Source organism: Tenrec ecaudatus, chromosome X (assembly GCF_050624435.1).
Source record: "Tenrec ecaudatus isolate mTenEca1 chromosome X, mTenEca1.hap1, whole genome shotgun sequence".
Lineage (NCBI taxonomy): Eukaryota > Metazoa > Chordata > Mammalia > Afrosoricida > Tenrecidae > Tenrec > Tenrec ecaudatus.
Window position 1 is genome coordinate 75644866 of NC_134548.1, and position 21037 is coordinate 75665902.

The window sequence follows — 21037 nt, forward strand, 5'->3', positions numbered from 1 at the left end:
CCTGGTTTAGTTTCTCTAAAGAACTCTGCGTAACACAAACAGCAAGACAAAAAGTAGCTACTGTCAAGAGAGAAATGCCAGGCTTCGCTACCTCCTTGAACTCCCAGGGAGTAAATGTTTTTCCCTAGAGTTGCCGCTCTGGATTTAAATTTCTGGCTTCCTAAACTATGAGCGAATAAATACCACCCTTGTGGTATTTGTTATAGAAGTACAAGATAAGTGAGCAATGCCAGATTCAAAAATACTAAAAGTGCAATCAAATAATGCCTCCCTGTCATGGTGTGACAAGTCCTTTCAAAGTATTACTAGAATTAAGTGGGAAATTTTTTAAAAAAGCAATATTCATGTGATTAAACAGTTATGGGGATGATGGGGCACAATATAATTAGAGGAAGAAGAATATGAGTCAATCTTGTGGCAAAGAGCCAACAAGAAGAAAGGAAAAATATCCTCTCAAAAAATAAGAGACCTATTCATTATTTTAGACCTTTGTTATTAAGTAAATAAAAGGTGAGGTAGTTAAAGTTTACTGTGCCAACCTGGCCAATAAACACATGTGGGGTTAATTGAAGGGTGGAGAGATAAATGGCTCTGTAAGCCTTGCCTTTCTAGTTCTCAGGTCTCTTGGTCTCTGATGGTCAGACCAGGGTGCAGCTGCCTTAGCCAGTTCCCTGCTTTAACTGGCAAGGCTCACTTCCTGCAAGACATCCCTGAGGAGAAGCCACATGGACCTACCCCAATCCAGCCCTGGGTGCTGGAGCAGCCGTGCAGATACCCCTGCCAGCGCTGAGATGCTTACATGCTCACTGATTCGGCTTTCCTCCTGCAGTCGGCATCACTGCGTGTGTTTTGTTAGAGGGAGGAGGACTTTGTGGATTGGTGGTGGACATATGGACTAATGTTGGACTTGTGGGCTTGGGCAACACTGGGTTGGGATGTTTTCTTGATGTGCACTTACCTTTTATATAAAGCTCTCTCATATACATATGAGTTTCTGTGGATTTGTTTCTGTGATGTACCCAGATTGACACAAAAGGGATAAAGAAACAATGACTATTTATGAAGAAATATAACTAAGATTTTTAGTGGCTTAAGGGTGAAAGCCTTTGAGATCAACATTGGGTGCAGTTCAGAAACACTTCGGATTGAATATTTAGTAAAGTGAAGACTTGCCATTTTCCAAGCTGCACAGGAAAAATACTCATATTGGTCTCTCTCTAAAGAAAAATTTTTCAAAGCAAATCTCCCTATATTTAGAAGCAATTTCCAAGTCATATTTCCACAGAAGAATTTTGGGGAGACCAGTAACAACTAGAAACAACACTAATAAAAATAATTTCTTACCCTTTATAAAACACTTCCATATTCACTATGTCATTCAGAGTATTTACAGTTATGTAGGGTAGGAATTAATTTCTATCATTTTAAAAATAAGGAAAAGAAGGGTCAAAGAAACTAAGTCATAAGTTTGAAGTCAACAAATTAGTTGGTAGCATTTTAATTTTCTAATTGCCCTACCTCCAAGACCTACCATTAATCCTACTTCCTAGGAGCTTAGTAGAGCAATGAGCAATAGTTTCAAACGTCAGTACCTTATTGCTAAGGTGGAAAAATATTACAAGTGAAAGAATCCTTGCTATCAGAATAAGTAGATTTAAGAAGTATAAGATGCCAATAATTAGCCTATGAAAGGGAAGGTAGACCTGCTTGCAGCCCTCTCCAGAGATCGCCATCTTATTCTCACATCCTTCATACAAACCAATAATGACTACGTAAAGAACATTTCAATAATTCTGGTAACATGGACTCTCACGTGATTTTCCCATGGGACTTCCTAGTATGTCTGGAGTAGGACTGGAGGGTCTGTATTTTTAATAATTTCCCAGGAGATATTGATTCTGCTGGTCTGAAGACCACTCATAAAGATCACTTCTAAAAAGTTTAAAGCATTGGCTTTAATAAAACAATTATATCCAACTACAAATAATGGCAATATTTGTTTTCCTTAACAGCAAACAATTCTTTTAACTTTATTTTACAATTATTACTAAACTAATAAGATAATTTAGTAAGGATTACAGAAGACTTCACTTTCTGTCAACAAATTGAACTGCCTAGTTTAATCTCTACTCAAACATTTTGTCACAAAAATTAACTGGGATGAGATAATTATACTAATTTTCTTCTACCTAATATCCAACCTTATCTGTTCCCATAAAGATTTACAGACTTAAACTCTCTATATAATGGGGCACCCACAAAATAATGGAATCGTGCTGGACAGAGCAGAGCCTTCATAGTATGCATTTTTACCACTGGGCGTCAAGAAATCTGCTCTGAATTAGTGCACTCAGTGCGGTCATGTGGTCACCGTGAATGTTTTTTGTGAAAGCAGTTCCACTCAAACCTCATGTTTTCTGATGGCTGATTTAAGAGAACAGCATGCAGCTGTGATACTTTGTTTCCTTCTTGGAAATAATGTTGCAAAAACTGTTCTGATGTTGAACACAGTTTAAAAGGACAGCGCTATGGGAAAAACTCAAGTGGTTTTCTCATTTCAAAATAGGTGAAATGGCAACTTGGGATGCATTTGGAGTTCATTCTACCCCGTCAGACTATTAATCAAGCTTTCTATTTAGAGGTTCTGAAAAGATTACATAACAGTGTACGACAAAAAACAGGCCTGATTTGTGACAGATGGAGGACACGTTTTGTCACCACAACAATGCACCTGCTCACACAGTCATCTCAATGTGCAAGTTTTTGGCAAAAAACCACATGCCTCTCTGGCCCAATGCACCTTACTGGCTTTACTCCATACATCTTCTGTTTGTTTCCGCAAATTAAGAGGGACATGAAAGGACAGCAATTTGATGATAATGATGAAGTAAAGCAAAAAAAATGTGGGAGGTACTGTCAGTCATCCAAATAGATGAGTTTGAAAAATGTTCCTAAGAATGGAATCACAGATTTGACAAATGTATTGCATATAATGGAGAGTACATTGAAGGTGATAAGGTTGTTTTGTAAAAAAAATAAATTAATTAATTGCACAGCTTAGAAAAATAATTCCAAGGGTTTTTTTTTTATATTCCCACATGAATCGGAATCATTTGGATTTTTGGGGGGTGAGGGGTCCATCATCAAACCTCTGAGTATGAGTTTGTACAAAAAAAGAGAAATATCAAAGTATGAATACAACTGCAAAGAAAAGAAAAAAATTCCTATAATCTGAGTTATGATCTGTCATGATTTCAGCACCAGCCCTAGTGTTGTTGACCTACCATCATCATCCTCTCGTTTTCTACTTCGTTGAGCAATTCAGCAAATTCTTTGAAGGATTCAGCTAAAATGAAAAATAAAGTAAATTAATCTCATGGCTTGATGTGCAGGTGGTCAGAGATCTGTGGGACAAGAGGTAGGGTGAATGCCCCAAACTCACACACCATGAGGAACATGCCAAATGCTAATGAATGCTTCTTTTTATATATTAATACTCTGGACTGTTTCATTGGTAACATTTCATTTAGTCATTACAGCTACACTTCGGAGTAGACAAGACTTTTCTCATTTCACAGACAGGCAAACAGATTTGGAGAGGGGTCATTTGCTGTGAAAACGTAGCTCTTTCATTCTAATACAGGGTTCAGGTCCCTCACCAACATAAACAAAATTTGGTTAATTAATTTAAGACCATCATGCCTCAGTCTACTCATTTGTAAAATATTAATAACATTTTCCTCAGAGTAATTATGGTGGTCCAATTAAATGATGGTATAGCAACAAGTACTATAAACTGTCTTATTTTTTTATTTTATGAACAGATAAACACCAAGATGAAGGCAGTCTTCTGCTATGAAGTAATATAATCTTCTAATCTAGTCTCCCAAACAATGAGATAGAGAGCCTGCCTAGTGCCCATGAACCATATTTAACCCCCTTTATGTGTTCATCTTAAAATTAAAATCCTCTTGAACGGAGAACTCAACAAAGCTGGAGTCAGTTTCTCAAGCAGTGAGGAGAGGCAGCAGACCCTTCCTCATCTCAGTTGCTGCTGTACTACACTGTGCTAAGGTCACCCACATCAAGACACTCCGACAGGAGAGATAAGCAAGCCTAACTTGAGAGTCATGTCAAGATGAGGGGAAGGGGCATGTAAGGTTCAGAGAAGATGGCTACACTTCTGTTGGTGGGTAAAGCGGGAGAAGCAACCTCCCATTGGGGAAAAATGCTTTAAAATACTTATATAGAGCCCAAAGGGGGAAGACTCCATACTAAGTTCATAATTGGACAATTTTGACCTAGTTTCTATTGAGCCCTTGGTAACCTAGGCCATGTGCTATAACTCAGACTTTAGATTCTATGCTTTTGAGGTGCAAAAGATCCTTTTGAAGTCTACACCAGAGGGATACAATGTGGAAATCCTACTAGGTTAACTAGGCTTTATCTCAAACTCACCTGTAGCAGATTTGAGGAATTGACATATTCCCTTAGCCTTAAAGCTGAAATACCCTTGTGTGAGAAAAAGCAGATAACTGCTCTCAAGGTTATGGAATTGGTGGTCACTAGACACTGGTTTGGACCCCTTACAAGAACGAAGACAATGTTTTGAAACTGATATCTTTACTAGCTTAAATAAAACTGTTAAAGAAAAATATGTCATATTCCGTTCCCAAGAGATACCCAACCTCATGTTGCTCAAAAAATTGCACTTATATGTGAGATAATTTTAAAGATTCTTATATTGCACATATATACATTATAATATTAAACATTCTCTGGGACATTACTGATTAGAAGAATATCACTTTGAACAATTCTGAAAAGCATTTTTAAAATATTTTTAGTATTGCTTTTTTATAAAATATATTTCATGTATTATATTCTTTAAAGAAAAGTTCGCCTGCAGACAGCTAGATCAATGACTTTAGTACAGAATTAAGAAATATTCTATGATTGCTTTCATGCAAATGGGAAGCCAAACCAACAGATAATACTTCCTCTTCCTTCTTAAAGAGTCTCCCAAGGCCTTCACACTGGACCACAAAAGGTGAAAAGCCCAATTACTCTGTACGTACAAACGAAGGAGACCGTCGTACATTCTCATACTTGCCTAAAAAGTCACACAACCACATTTAACTGAAAACTTACCAATATTAATCTCATCATCAGTCAATGTGTCCCCAATGAAATCAAACTGAAAAGACTGCAAGGTCTGGGAAAATTTCTGAACAGCAGAGGAGTAATCTGAAAAGGAAGAGGGACAGAAAAAAGAATCAACACTGTGGCCTTTTGATATCTCATCTCTGTTAAAGCAAGGAGGAACAATGACAGCCAAGTACTGACTTGCAATTTATTGAGTTAATTAAAGATCAGACCTTCAGTAGAAAAAGGTCTGAGCAACTAAAACCACATATTAAAAAGGATTCTAGGAAGATGATGCCAGTGTAGGATCATCCACATGAAGAGCTCATTGAATGATTGCAAGATTTACAGATGACGAAGCTGAGTTGGGGACTTTAGAAGTGAAACCATGTCTCAGTCTAAGACCACCCAGGGCTTTTTGGTCAGTTATCCCACAGACAGCACAGCTGTGCTCTTCGCTCACTAGTCCCCTTCACAAAACACCAGACTGTGACTTGACTCCCTTGTCATGTTTGGGGGAACATGGGTGCATGTCTGTTGAGGGGAGGGAAGAAAGGACTGATCCCCAGGTGGGGGGAAGAGAGATTCAGGATGCTTTGGGGAACATTAGGTGGGACATGTCTTTTGTGGTGTGCACTGTGTGGGCAAACTTGAACTAGGGCACCTGGGGGTATCCCAGGAACCCAGGCTGGGTGCCAGGGAACACTGTGACGATGAATCCTGGATTTGGGGGGCACACAGTATGCTCCAGATGCTGCATCATTGAGACCCCATATAGGAACTCCACTGGTTGAGATGGACTGTACCTCAAACACTCTTGTAAGCTGAGGATTTAAGCCAGAAAACACATGCTGTCTGATGAAGCAGATGACAGGTCTACGAAGAGTGGTACGTTACTCACTAAAGGGCAAACAAGATCTTGCTATATCAGTGTGCTGTAGGCTACGTATTATTCCAGCAATCCTGTGGCAGTCATTCTGTTATATTTTGCTTATGCTTATTCATATTAGTGTGTGTCCCAGATGTGTACCGCCTTTGGGAGGTCACTCTCTAGAAGATGTGTTATTTGTTTCACTGTTTTTCAGTAAATGAAACCCAGGGCCTTTGAGCCTACAGGGGAAAAAAACATAACAAGGATTGGGGGGCGGGGGATGGACAATATACAAGGGTAGAGGAGATAAGAAGATGATGTCAAGAAGCCCAGGAAGGAAAGCCAATGTTTGGAGACTGCTTATGAAGCAATTGTACCATTATGTTTGACATGATTAAACTATGGAGTGATAGGACATATTTATTAATTTCCAAGTAACAGCAATTTTTTTTAAAGCATAGATCCAGGAATGACTTCTGGGCTCACACTGAATCCTAGCTCTAACTTAAGAACAATTAATTCTTTTTTTTTTTAGGGCTATCTGTCTGAAGGTGGTCTGCCATCAAAGGCACTCAGACCCTATTGTCTATCCCACCTTAAGTAGGGCCCACTCCCTTCCGATAACGATCAAAGATTTTCCCCCTGGAGAAGAGCTCAAAGATACCTATAGTCAAGCCAGCTCAGAGAAGAACAAGATTAGGCCATCATCTTGACTCTAGAGCCCACCCATCTAGTGACATATGTGTCTTCTTGTCACATGGATGTTATTCCAGGTTGACTAGAGAAACACATCCAGAGATACTCTTATCACTCATATGTGTATAAGAAAGAGCTTTATATACAAGAGCAACTGTATATTGAGAAAATATGCTAGCCCAGTCCAGATCTAGTCCATAAGTCCGATATTAGCCCATATGTACAATACTAGTCCCTAAGTTCTTTATTTTTTCTTTAAAAAAATCATTTTATTGGGGGCTCGTACAACTCTTATCACAATCCATACACCCATCCATTGTGTCAAGCACATTTGTACATTTGTTGCCATCATCATTCTCAAAACATTTGCTTTCTACTTGAGCCCTTGATATCAGCTCTTCATTTTCCCCTCCCTCCCCGCTCCCCACACCCTCGTGGACCCTTGACAATTTACAAATAATTATTATTTATTCTATCTCACACTGCCCGACGTCTCCCTTCACCCACTTTTCTGTTGCCAGTCCCCCAGAGAGGAAGCTATATGTAGATCCTTTTAATTGGTTCCCCCTTTGTACCCCACCTTCCCTCCACTCTCCCAGTATGGCCATTCTCACCACTGGTCATGATGGGATCATCTGTGCTGGATTCCCTGTGTTTCCAGTTCCTATCTGTACCAGTGTACATCCTCTGGTCTAGCTGGATTTGTAAGGTAGCTTTGGGATCATGATAGTGGTAGAGAGAAAACATATAGGAACTAGAGGGAAGTTGTATGTTTCATTGTTGCTACACTGCATCCTGACTGGCTCATCTCCTCCCCGCATAAGTTCCTCTTTAGACACATGCAGGACATGCAAGATGCCAAATGCAGGAAGATCACAGGCCAGTGGGTAGAAGATCTTGTGGATCCAGTGGCAGTGAAGGCATCTCAATGTTGACATAGGTCTCCATGTTTCCTCCAGCACTGAGTGTTTCAACAGCAAAAAAGGAAAGGCACAGAGACTGGGTCTGGCCTCCAGTGAGCTGTTTATCTCCGTGGTGCCTCCAAATGATGTCATCAAGCTGTGAACTATTTGACAGGCTAGATTCCACCCCTTCGCTCAAGTTAACAGGAGATTATGTAACTGCCACAACATATATGTCTCCAGGATAACCCTTTCCTATTGCATGTACACCTTAGCTCATCTCCCTCCTGTCACATGTATGCCTCTGTACAACCCCTTCCTGTTGCATATCAGCTCCAATTTAAGAACAATTAATTCTTATATCATGGCATGGCTCAATACTCACTTTCATGAAATGTTCACTGAAGATAAAGGAACTACAGCAATGTATGGCAAAGAAAGATGATCCCTGGCTATCAATCTGAATAGTGTCTGGGGTCTTAAAACCTTGTGTTCAAACCAGCAGCCATCTAAGCAAGGAGAACTATGTCAACATATGAAAGACTCACACCAGCTTATGTGATCCAAAGATAACCATGACAAAATACAGATATGGCAAACAGAAAAGGATTGTAGCTAAAATTATGAAGGCACAATTTGCAGAAAGCTGTGGAAGACAGTGGGAGCCCAACACCCATCTGCAGAGTATCTAATCCAGCGGTTCTCAACCTGTGGGTCTCATCCCCTTTGGGGATCAAACGACCCCTTCAGAGGGGTCGCCTAAAACCATAGGAAAACACATTTCCAATGGCCTTAGGAACCGAGACGTGTGGCTCCTCTATCAGTTGCCAGGCAGGTCCACCCACATGTAGATACGCCCACATACGAGTACCTGGCGGGATGACATCATCTCATCAACCCAATTACATACACCTCACACAAATACAGGTGTATGTGACACGATTGGCACCATAATGTACTTATGCTGACCAGTCACACGTGTAGAGAGCAGCTGCGGTGTTGAAAGCAGCTACTCTGTTAAAAGCAGCTACTGTGTTGAAAGAAGCAGTAATGGAGGTAAAACGACACTTCATGAATTATAATTACAGGATAAATATAAAATCATGTACAGTAAAATCATCAACTACTGCAAACAAAAAAAGATCTGTACCATGGGAACTTAATCTGGATGCTGATAGGTCTTTTTATATTCAGCTGTAGTTGAAGTGAATACTGCCCCCCTTGTGATAGTAACAGGTATGTTAAAAAAAAAAACAAGACAGAATGGTAAATCATAAGAAACTTTGTTGAACTTAATTGACTGAATTATGCCATGTATCATCTTTTATATTATTAAAGTTATTGTTATATATTATTTTCATTAGCAACTCATCCCATGACAATGGATTGTATAGAGAAGAACATTAAGAAAAGAATATATAGTGAGGGATTTTTACAGTATGTTTTCACCTCAAGAATTACAGCAGGAATTGAGAAACTGCAATGTGTTATTTGTTGTGAAGTTCTATCAGCTGAATCTATGAAGCCAAACAAATTAAAATGCTATTTAGATAGCTAGCATCCGAGCATTGCCGGCAAGAATACCAACGATTTTAGAAGCAAAGTTGATGGACTCGAGAAAGCCAGACTTGACACTGGTGGCAAGTATCACAACGAAATGTAGCAGCCGTTGAAGCTTCATATTTGGTGGCACTCAGAATCATCAGAGCTATGAAACCTCACACTATTGCTGAGGATTTACTGTTGCCAGCGGCCAAAGACAATGTTCGAGTTATGATTGCAGATGAAATTGTTACGAAATTGAGTGCAATTTCCTTATCTAATGACACTGTCTACAGAAGAATAGATGACATGTCTGCTGATATTCTTGATCAGGTTATCCAGGAAGTTAAATCTGCTCCACTTCCAATATTGAGCATCCAGCTTGATGAATCTACAGACATTGCAAACTGTTCACAGTTACTGATTTACATGAGGTACATTAATGATAGCGACTTTATAGATGAGTTTCTTTTTTGTAAACTTCTTGAAACAACAGCTACTGCAAGTGATATATTTGACACAGTTAGTTCAGTTCTGAAAGAGCAGAAGATCTCTTGGGTAAAGGTTTGTGGTGTTTGCACAGATGGTGCTCCAGCTATGCCAGGATGTCAATCTGGATTTCAACGTTTGGTACTGAATGAGTCACCACAAGTCATCGCAACTCACTGTACGATTCATTGACAAGTATTAGCAATGAAGACGCTGCCACAAGCGTTACAAGAAGTAATGAAAAGCATCATAAGTTCTGTCAATTTTGTAAAGGCGAGCACTTTAAACAGTCGACTGCTTTCGCAACTGTGCAAGGAACTGGATGCGCCGAATAATACTCTATTTCACACCGAAGTGAGATGGTGGTCAAGAGGAAAAGTTTTAAAACGTGTTTTTGAGCTTTGTGATGAACTCAAAACCTTTTTTAAACATGAAAGCAAGACCACAGTTCGAAGCACTTTTCAGTGATAAACGAGAATTTCAGAAAATAGCTTACTTGGTCGACATGTTTGCCATCTTGAATAAGTTCAATTTATCACTGCAAGAACCAAATGTAACATGCCTCGATTTGTCTGAAAAGACCCAATCATTCCTAATGAAACTTCAACTTTGGCCAAAAAAATTTGATGAAAATAATATTTACATGTTGCCTACCTTATCTGCTTTCTTTGCGGAACATGACACTGAACCAGACAAAAGGACTACAACGACAATTTCTGGGAAAGAACACTTGTACATGCTTGCAGATGAAATTTCATCATACTTTCCAAATCTACCTGACACCCCATTTACACTTGCCAGTAGCCCATTCACAGTCAAACAAGAGAAGTGTGTTAGGTTCCAGCTCCAGGCCAGGAAGGGGGTACACCTAGGTGGGCAGCACACCTAGATTGGCCATCTAGGCCAGATGAATTTGATTCCATACAACGTGGTTGACCAGTATTGTCGATCATGCCTACTGAAGGGACGGGGGTGGGGGAGGCGGACCTGAAAAGCCAGAAGTTTGCTCTGGCACTGTCTCTCCCAGCAGCTGCTACACAGTGCAGCACCAGCAGGCTGAGGGCCCAGAGCGGCCAGGCTGCAGTCCGGAGAGGCAGTTCCTCACAACCATGCCTAGGACTCTGTCTGGCTTGTACTGTAAAAACTGAAACTGCTGCTAACCTTTATAAGACTCACTTGAATTACAAGCCAGGCTTCGGTGTGAATTCTTTCTCGCACGAAGCCATGGACCGAGGTACATCTCTCCCACAAGAAATCTAACAAGTTCATTGAACTTATTAACCAGTGATACAGCAAGAACTGATTTCTCTGCAATGACAGTTACAAAATTCTGCATCAAGTGTTTGCAGTCATAGCATATCTTAGTGAAACAGGGTTTTCCAGCTTGTTGGTTATCAAGTCTAACTACAGAAGTAGGCTTATTGTGGAAGATGATCTTCACTCCCCTGAGAATTTCTGATCTCGTGAGAAAGAGGCTATCTCAACCTTCCCACTGATGTTGGCTTTTTACCTATACTGTCGCAAAATGTTGCAATGTAGTTATATTAGCACTCTTACCCATGCTACACCAAGCTTCAAGACAAAATTTCATTTGTAATTAGAAATAAATTTCACAATATAGAATTACAAATTGTTGTGTGATGTATCACTATGCTTTAAATATGTTCAATTTGTAACAATTAAAATACATCCTGCATATCAGATATTTACATGACGATTCATAACAGTAGCAAAATTACAGTTATGAAGTAGCAACAAAAATAATGTTATGGTTGGGGTCACAACAACATGAGGAACTTATTAAAGGGTCACAGCGTTAGGAAGGCTGAGAACCACTGATCTAACAAGACCGAGCTGCCAGCAGATCCGCTCTAGCCAAAGGCAAGAGTCATGAACAGCCTTACTATCAGGCAGAGACTATTGAAATGTTGCTTATGCTGGATCGAACTTGATACTTGGCCAGTTGACCTCCCTATGGACACAACTTGAATTTGTTCTGGGTCAAGTATCTCTTAGAAGTTCCATGACAGAAATTTCTTACCTGACATTTTGAATGTTGATGGGCGTCTTCTCCCACTCACACATTATTTGTATTTTTGTCTTTTTACTAAAATGATTTTATCCTTACCTCTTTAGTGTGGTTTGTTTTTCCTTGTCTTCTGCTAGGTTTCCCAGCTGTGAAGCCCAGGAGGAGTAGATGCATAATGATAATAACTGACACAAGGTGTTATAGATGTAAAATGATAATAACTGATACAAGGTGTTATAGGCAATGCAGCCATGGGCGAAGGCGGGTAATAAGGAGGGAAAGGTGATTTGGGGAGGAAATAATGAAGACAGAAGTGGGGAGGGAGTACTACAACTGATGATTGCACAACTAATTTTAAAGGCAATTAAGCTGGGGGGCGGGCAGTGCTCTAAGACAGATGTGGTGCTCATTGTACAATTCTCCTTATATTGATTGAACTATTCAGTTGTATGATATGTAAAATGTTTGCCAATAAAACTGTTGAAAATTAAATTAAAATTAGGGGGAAAAAGCACAGATCTAGGAATGAGTTTGGGGTTTGCACTAAACCCTAGCTCCAACTTAAGAACAATTTGCCCACTTGCACCATGGCCCTGATCAAAACTCATCCTCAGGAAGGGATCGCAGAAGATATAGGGATGGGTGCTGTAGCAAAATGTGGCGAAGAATTTAGATGGTACCTGGCTATCAGATAAAAGTGAGTCTGGGTCTTCAAGCAGCCACCTAAGTGTAATATCAACTAAGTCCACATGGAAGAAGTCACTGAAGGATTGGAATTCGAAGGAAGGCTCAGTATCAGAGCCTAAATTGTGAGAGCCAGGCTTGCAGCAAGCACTGGATGACAGCGGAAGCTCAAGATTCACTTGTGGAACTTTATAGGAAATAAGCCTCTGGAAAACGCCCCCTATCTAAAATTGAGGGATGGGAGGAAAGTGGTCACTAAATGGAGTGCTTGGGAGAGAGGAGTATAGCAGATCAAAAATCTGACCTGAACTGTTAAAATTTTGCCAGAAGATCCCCCCTATAGAATGCAGGCTGGACCAGTTTGCAAATTTTTCCATATTTTTGGTTTGTATTGTTTTCTTCAGTGTCTGTTTGTTAATATTAGCTGATGTCAAGGAGTCCATGTAGAAAAAGAATGTTTGGAAACCGTGGTAGCAATTGTAAAATGCTACTTGGCGTGAATGAAATATGGAATGATATAAGCATTAAATCCCAACTAATAATAATTTTTAAAAAAGGAAGCGGAGGGCAATATAATGATTAGGTTTTGCCAATTTGGATATGGATAGCTTCCAACCTCTCAATTAGGTCACAGCCTGACTAAGTCTCATTGGGAGTATGGATGAGTTATAGTCAATTAATATGACCCTCCTAGCCATAAATCCTTATATATTATACTTTGGGACTGCATACTCCTGTGGTTAGAGTCCCATTTTGGAAGGCATTGTCTATTATACTAACAGACAGGAAAAGGGTGGGAGTAAGACTTGTTCGAGGGTGTGAACCAAATCACATGCTTTTGTCCTTGAGGGAATCTTTAAGATTCCCACATCAATAATGGGTGTGAAACAAGCCATATCCTTGGTTTCCTTGGGGACATCTTTGACTTTGACTCAGTTGTTGTTGTTGTTGTTAGGTGCATTCAAGTCAGTTTCCACTCATAGTGACTCCATGTGTAATAGAATGAAATTCTGCCTGGTCCTGTGCCATCTTCCCAATTGTTCTTATGTTTGAGCACAGTTGTTCTTATGGTGCAGTCACTGTGTCAGTCCATCATGTTAAAGGTCTGCCTCTTTTTCACTGCCCTGTACTTCACCAAGCATGATGTCTTATTCCAGACTGGTCCCTCCTGACAACATGTACAAAGTACTTGAGAAGTCTTGCTATTCTTAATCTCTAAGGAGAATTCTGACTGTACTGTCACGAGACAAATTTGTTTCTTCCTGTGGCACCCTATTGTATTTTCAATACTCTTTGTCAGCATCATAATTCAAATTCATCAATTCTTCTTCCTTCTCCCTGATTCAATGGCCTACTTTCATATGCATGGAAGGTGATTGAAAATACTATGTCTTGGGTCAGGTGTGCCTTAGTCCTCAAAGTGACATCCTTGCTTTTCAACAATTTAAAGAAATCGCATGCAGTAGATTTTCCCAATGCTTGATCTCATCTCCACAGCAGCTTCCGTTAGCACTGACTGTGGATCCAGGTTAAGACAAAAGCCCTGACAACTTCAATTTTTTTCTCCATTTTTCATGATACGAGGTTCACTTGTGAGGACCCTGGTTTTCTTTATATTGAGTTGTAAACCACAGTGAAAGCTATAATCCTGGACTTCATCAGCAAGGGCTTCAAGTCTTCCTCACTTTCAGCAAGCAAGTTTGTGTCATCTGCATATCTGATCCGGAGGCCAAATTCGTCTTCACATAATTCAGCTTCTCTGATATGGATCCAGCTTCATATAATCCACCATCTTTATAGAGCTCAGTTTTGCCAGCTTCATGTTCAGCATTCATATTAAATAACTATGGTGAGAGGATACAACCTTGATGCATACCTTTCCTGATTTTAAACAGTGCCATATGACTTTGCTTCCCATAAATAACCTCTTGCTCCATATACAGGTTCCACATGAGCATAATGAACTGTTCTGGAATCATAATTTGTCTCAAGGGTATCCATAATTTGTTATAATATACACAGTCAATACAACACAAGTAAATATCTTTCTGGTATTCCTTGCTTTCGGTTAAGATCCATATGACGTCAGTCATGAAATCCCTGTTCCATGACTTCTGAATTCAGCCTGAACCTCTGGCAGCTCCTTTTCAATGTACTCCTACAACTGTTGGATGTTCTTTAGCAAGCTAGTACTTGCATGTGATATTAATGATATTGTTCTATAATTCTGTTAAGTCCTTTTTCTTTGGTATGTGTACAAATATGTTCTCTTCCAGTCATTTGGCCAAGCACCTGTTTTCCAAATTTCCTGGCACAGAAGAACGAATGCTTCCAGTGCTTCGTCAGCTTGCTGGAGCGTTTCAGTCGGTGTCCCATCCAGTCCTGGAGCCTTCTTTTTGGCCAGTGCTTTCAGTGCGGCTTCAACTTCTTCCTTTAGTGCTATTGGCTCTTGCTCGTATGGGACCACTTGACATTGTTAAATGCTGACTAGTTATTTTTGGTATAGTAATTCTGTGTATTCTAATTTTTTAAATGTTTGCTGCTTCATTCAATATTTTGCCTATATAATCATTCAATATTATAACTTGAGGCTTGTTTCTTTCAGTTATTTTAGTTAAATATATGTTAAGCATATTCTTCCTTTTTGTTTTTCTAATGCTAGGTTTCTTTCACATTTCATTATGATGTTTTATTTTGTCTTCTCAGGCTGCCTTTTAATATTTTCTGTTCAGCTCCTTGAATCCATCATTTCTTACATTTGCCTTAGTTACTCTATGATTAATGGCAAGTTTCAGCGTCTCTTGTGACATTCACTTTGACCCTTTCTTTCCTGTCTTTTCTATGACCTTTTGTTTTCTTCTTGAATGATGGTCTTGATATCCTCTCACACTTCATCAAGTCTTCTGTCATTAGTGCTCAATAAGTCAAACCCATTTTTGAGATATTCTCTAAGTTCAGGTAGGACAGACTAATGGTTGACTCTTGTAGACTTGTTTTCATTTTCTTTAGCTTCCACCTGAACTTACATCTGAGCAATTGGTGTTCTATCCCACCATCGTCGATCCTGGCCTGGTGTGGTAGTTAGATAAATATATGTCAACTTGCAGATCTATAAATGTATAGGGTGGTATTTAATCTGTCAATAAGGCCACAGCTTGATGGTGCCTCCTTGTAGGTGTGGCCTTCTCACAAAGAGGGTCCTGGGAACTTAAGTTTCTCTCTCTGCCTTCCCCTTCCTGCTGGATGTCCCTGGTTGCTACCTGAGCCTGGAGATGCATCCATCACCATTGGAGCCACAAGATTTTGCACTCACTGGCCTGTGATATTCCTGCATTTTGTATCATTGCATGTGGCTGTGTGAATCTGCAAAGGGACTTAAGGACTAGTATTGGATGTATGGACTTCAGCTGAACTGGGCTGGGATGTTCTTTTGATACTAATTACTTTTTGATATAAAGCTCTTTCTTACACATATATAAGGATTTAAGGATTTGTTTCTCTAGTCAACTTGGCCTAACACATTCTAGTACCTGAGGAGTGGGGAAATGGAGAAACAAATCATGAAGACGGAAGTGGATGGGTGTTTGCCCACTGCCTTATAATTTTTCTTCTTTGGCTAGCCAGAGGTCAGATAGGGCCACAATGTTTACTTGAATGTTTTCTCGAAAGGACATAGAAAGTAAAGATTTTGATTCTAGACTTTGGTTCTTAGTGTCTGAAGTGGTGAAAATGAATGTGATCAATGTAAATTTTGATATCAGGGAGTGAAATTGCCCCCTTAACTTCTCTGAGACTATGCTGCTTGGTCAAAATGGCTGACAGAAGGCTAGGCCCTGGCTAGATGCAGCCAGAGGACTAAAACTATATTACATATAAATGAAAAAGTTTAGATAAGGATTGAATTTAACAGCTTTAAGAATTGAGTTTAGGATCTGGCTGTACTAGGTTTATACTGATTTATTCTGCCTATTGCTATTGATATAATATGTGAATGGAATGATTATTCAGAAGTATGAATATAGAGAGTTTGTAAGCCTTAGACCATTAAATTGGATCTGTTAGCAATGCCTGCAAAGAATGCTTAGAAAATGTAAGCTCCGCCCAATTCCTTGAATGCTCAGGATATTTGCATTAGAAAAGATTTTAGGAGAGAGCTCTTGGCAGACTGAACTGGAAGAAAAGCAGTCATTTGGCCTTTTTGAATTTTGAACTATCAGTTTGCATCTGAAGCAGAAAAAAATTGCAGCCATGAAGAAACTTTCCTTTCTTGGACTAAATGTTAAAGGAAGCCTGTGGGCGGTCTAAAATGCTCACTAGGTGACCAACTGGATCCACTTGTTAAGTAGAAGTGGGAAAAACACAGTAATCGAAAGACAGGTTGAATCTGGCCATGGACACACATGGAACTGGTTCACCAGGACAAGAGGAAAGATGAGAGCTGATTGGCTGGTCTGAAGTATAAAGAAATGTCCAGAGACTGAGCCTATGGCATGACCTTGTCCAAGGGGGTTGTAAGGTAATCGAGAGGCGCCAGAGACCAAATCAGTCGAATTTGAGCAAACAGGCTTTATTGGAGAGAAAACCCCAACCTGGGCGAAGTCCCAAGGTCCACAGTGTCCTGGCCGAGGGAGTCGCACTGCAGACTACAGGAGTGGTGTTTATATAGCCGGGGACCATGTGACTGGGCTGCCTTGAGTCCATATAAGGTAAAGTAGTCAGGGATTGGGAGATACAGGTATGGCCGGGTTTCTGGCATGTAAGGTGTCTTCCTGGTTCCGGGTGTATTCCTGCCAGGTGCAGAGCAGCGGGCCAAGAACAAAGTGGGCTCTGAGTCAAACAGGCCATGAACAAAACAGGCCTTGAGAAAGAAAGAAAAAATCGCAAAGCTGCTTTACATAGCCAGTTCTGGCAGCTCCGCAGGAGATTCAAGGCCACTTGCTGCTAGTTGTCTCAGCCAGCTCTGGTCAGCTCCGCATGGGTGGGGGGATTCAAGGTCACTTGCTGCTAGAAGCTGGCCTGGTATTGATCCGGCCATACAGGGGTTAGGGTTGTTATGAATTTTCTAAAGGCCCCATGGTAGAAAGGTGAGCTGGCCAATAGGCACCCTGGTGAGGCTAAGCAAGGCAGCAGGCCCAATTGAATAAAACCCAGCTAGATGAAGATAATAATTTTGAGCATGTGAACTGGTACATATTGCTGCTGGTTTTTTGGACATTCTATCCTGATTTGACTTTGCTTATGAATGCAAACTCACAAGGTTACAACTGGAAGGAAATTTCTTCACATCAAAGAACATGCTGGGAAGTATAGAAAAATTGGATGCTTTTCCATAAAGGCAGACTGGCTCACACACTTTGATGATTGGGAGAATATATTGAGAGGATTATAGGATTAAGGTTTGGGTGTTGATATAATTCTAATTGTTAGGTATAGAATACTTTTATTCTGTTCATTTACAGCAGTGGTTCTCAACCTTCCTAATGCCTGGACACTTTAATACAGTTCCTCATGTTGAGGTGACCCCCAACCATATAATTATCTTCGTTGTTAATTCATAACTGCAATTTTGCTACTGTTATGAATCGTCATGTAAATATCTGATATGCAGGATGTATTTTAATTGTTACAAATTGAACATAATTAAAGCATAGTGATTAATCACAAAACAATTTATAATTCTATATTGTGAAATATTTATTTCTAATTACAAATAAATGAAATTTTGTCTTGAAGCATGGTGTATCATGGATAACTGTGTTAATATAACAGCAGTAAGTTACATTGTAACATTTTGCAACAGTATGGGTAAAAAGTCAACATCAGTGGGAAGGCTGAGATAGCTTCTTTCTCACAAGATCAGAAATTCTCAGGGGAGTGAAGATCATCTTCCACAATAAGCCTACTTCTGTATTTAGACTTGATAACCAACAAGGTGGAAAACCCTGTTTCACAAAGACATGCTGTTGGAAATGGAAGAAGTAGGCACAACCCACTCTCAGACAGAACAGGATATGACTGCAAACACTTGATCCAGAATTTTTTAACTGGCATTGTAGAGCAGCGGTTCTCAACCTATAGGTCACGACCCCTTTGGGAGTCGAACGACCCTTTCACAGGGGTCACACAATTCATAACAGCAGCAAAATTATAGTTATGAAGTAGCAACAAAAATAATTTTATAGTTGATGGTCACCACTACAGGAGGAACTGTATTAAAGGGCCATGGCATTCGGAAAGTTGAGAACCACTGTTGTAGAGAAATCAGTTCTCACGGCATTGCTGTTAGTTCAATGAACTCCTCTTATGCTGTCTCAAGAACATCTTCAACTTTGACTGTGAATGGGCTTCTGTAAATGGGCAGGAGCCACTTTTAACAGAGTAGCTGCTTTGAACATAGCAGCTGCTTTCTACACAGTAGCTGCTCTCTACATGTGTGACTGGTCCGCATAAGAACATTATGGCACCAACCTGTCACATACACCTGTATTTGTACAGGGTGTATATGATGGGGTTGGCGTGATGATGTCATCACGCTGGGTACTCGTATGTGGGCATATCTGCATGTGGGCAGACCTGAATGGAGACAGATAGAGGAGCGGTGTCTCAGTTCCTAAGACCATCAGAAATATGTGTTTTCCAATGGTCTTAGGCAACCCCTGTGAAAGGCTCGTTCGACCCACAAAGGTTGAGAACAGCTGACTTCCAGAATATTATGTCTAAATAGGGTTGGCATATTTTCAGTTGTAAACATTGTAGTTTTATCCTGTTAGGCACAAACATGATTTTACTATCTTCTTTGTTTTAAAAATTATGAATGACTAAAGAGTTGCGTAAAGGTACTAAGTTGATAAGGGGTGGTCTCTGGTAGTTATATAATTTCATGTAACTTGGAAGGTATATAAAAATATAGGGGTCAATCTATAAACCTGTCAATCAGGTTGCAGCCTGATGTTACCTCCTTATGGGCATGGCCTTCTTATAGGGAAGGTACTGAGAACTTTCCTACATTCACCTTCCTGCTGGCTGACCCGGGTTGCTGCCAGAGCCTCAGAGATCTGTCTACCGCCATTGGATTTACAAAGCTTTGTGCCTAACAGCCTGTGATCTTCCTGTATTCTGTATCATTGAATGTGGCTTTATGAGTCTGAAGACGGATTTACAGACTAGTATCAGACTTATGGACTTGAATTGGACTGGGCTGGGATATTTTCTCGATATATAATTACTTCTTGATATAAATCTCTTTCTTACACAGATATGAGTGTCACTAGATTTGTTTCCCCAGTTAACCCGGCCTAACACACCTGGTATTAGCTACTGATATGGAGCGGCTCCCTGAGTCTCTTCCCAGAGAGGCAGTTGATTTGATTTCTATTTATTCTATCGGGAAGGGTCCATGTGTGTACAGTAGCCATTTGAATTGCAGAAGAAAGGGCATTTACTATGAACAAGTTGCTGATGTTCTATCATATGATTTTCAGCTTCATTTCTATCACCAAGGCTATACTTTCCAATTACTGTTCTTTCCCTTTTGTTTCCAACTTTTGCATTCCAATTGCCAATAATTTTCAATACATCTTGATTGCTTGTTTGGTCAATTTCAGATTGACATCAAATTTCTTCAATTTCTTCATCAGTAGTTTTGGTGGTTCATACATAAATTTTAATAATAGTTTTCTTGAAAGGATTATGTCTATCTGCCTTGAAGGAAGCCCAATCACAGACAGCATTGTACTTTAAGATAGACCTTTAAATAGCCTTTGACAATGAATGCAACACCATTCCTCTTGAGAGTTTCATTCCTAGCATAGTAATTCTGATTCAAAATGGTCAATGCTCATCAATTTCAGCTAACTAACACCTAGAATGTTGATTTGTATATGTTCCATTTCATATTTCACAGCTTCTAGACTTCCTACATTCATAATTCATTCATTTCAAGTTACAGTTACTAAGTTTGCAGCTCTTTTGTCTCATTTTGAGTCTTTCCCCATCAGCAAATGAAGGTCCCTAAATCTCAACTCCCACAGGCTTTACTCCATCCTTGACAAACTGACAGACAAGTGTTAGTACCTTAGTAGAGAGCTTGATTTAAGACACCATCCATTGTAGGCTATCTAAACTGGTTAGAACACAAATAAGCTCACCTAGAAAGCCCCATTTCCTGACTGAACTTTGGTAGAAGCAAGAAGGCTTGCTGTTACTTTTGGACATTTTTTACTTCTGGCTGTAGAAGAAGCCATTTGGGTCATGTCTGGCTGACCCTCAGATCGGAAACTGAGCAGCACCCACCACCATGAGAGAGACAATTCCTCAACATTATGTGAGTTTCTGTGGGATGTTCAGTGGAGCGCAGAACCCAGGGACATGAGGGAATATATTCAGAGGAGTAGTGGAGGAAAAATAAAACAGAATAGTATTTTGGAAGAATTGGATATTTGGGACATCTTTGGTCTCCAACTCCTTGGGACTAGTCTAGCATTAATTCTTCTAAAAGAAAGTATTACCACAGTGGCCTATTTGATATTTATGAGATGCTGTGGAGAACTCGCTCTCTTCTTCAGCGTGGCCTGCATACTGTGTCTGGCTTGCTGGAAATATTAGCTGACTGCCACCATGTGGTCTGTCAACCCTGTGGAGCTGTTAGTGTCCTTCCATGGTCCCCGCCTTGGGTCTGCT

At 40.0% G+C, this 21037-nt stretch overlaps 1 protein-coding gene across 2 annotated transcripts in view; it reads right to left on the minus strand.

The window, feature by feature from the left end:
* OPHN1 (oligophrenin 1) overlaps window positions 1–21037 on the minus strand; it is a 369115-nt gene that overhangs the window by 305428 nt on the left and 42650 nt on the right. For both annotated transcript variants that reach the window (XM_075538125.1, XM_075538124.1), the window contains exons 3-4: window positions 5152–5247; window positions 3285–3346 (exon numbers count right to left, since the gene is read on the minus strand). In XM_075538125.1, the coding sequence (XP_075394240.1) occupies window positions 3285–3346; window positions 5152–5247 (158 nt within the window). The remainder of the gene's footprint in view (window positions 1–3284; window positions 3347–5151; window positions 5248–21037) is intronic.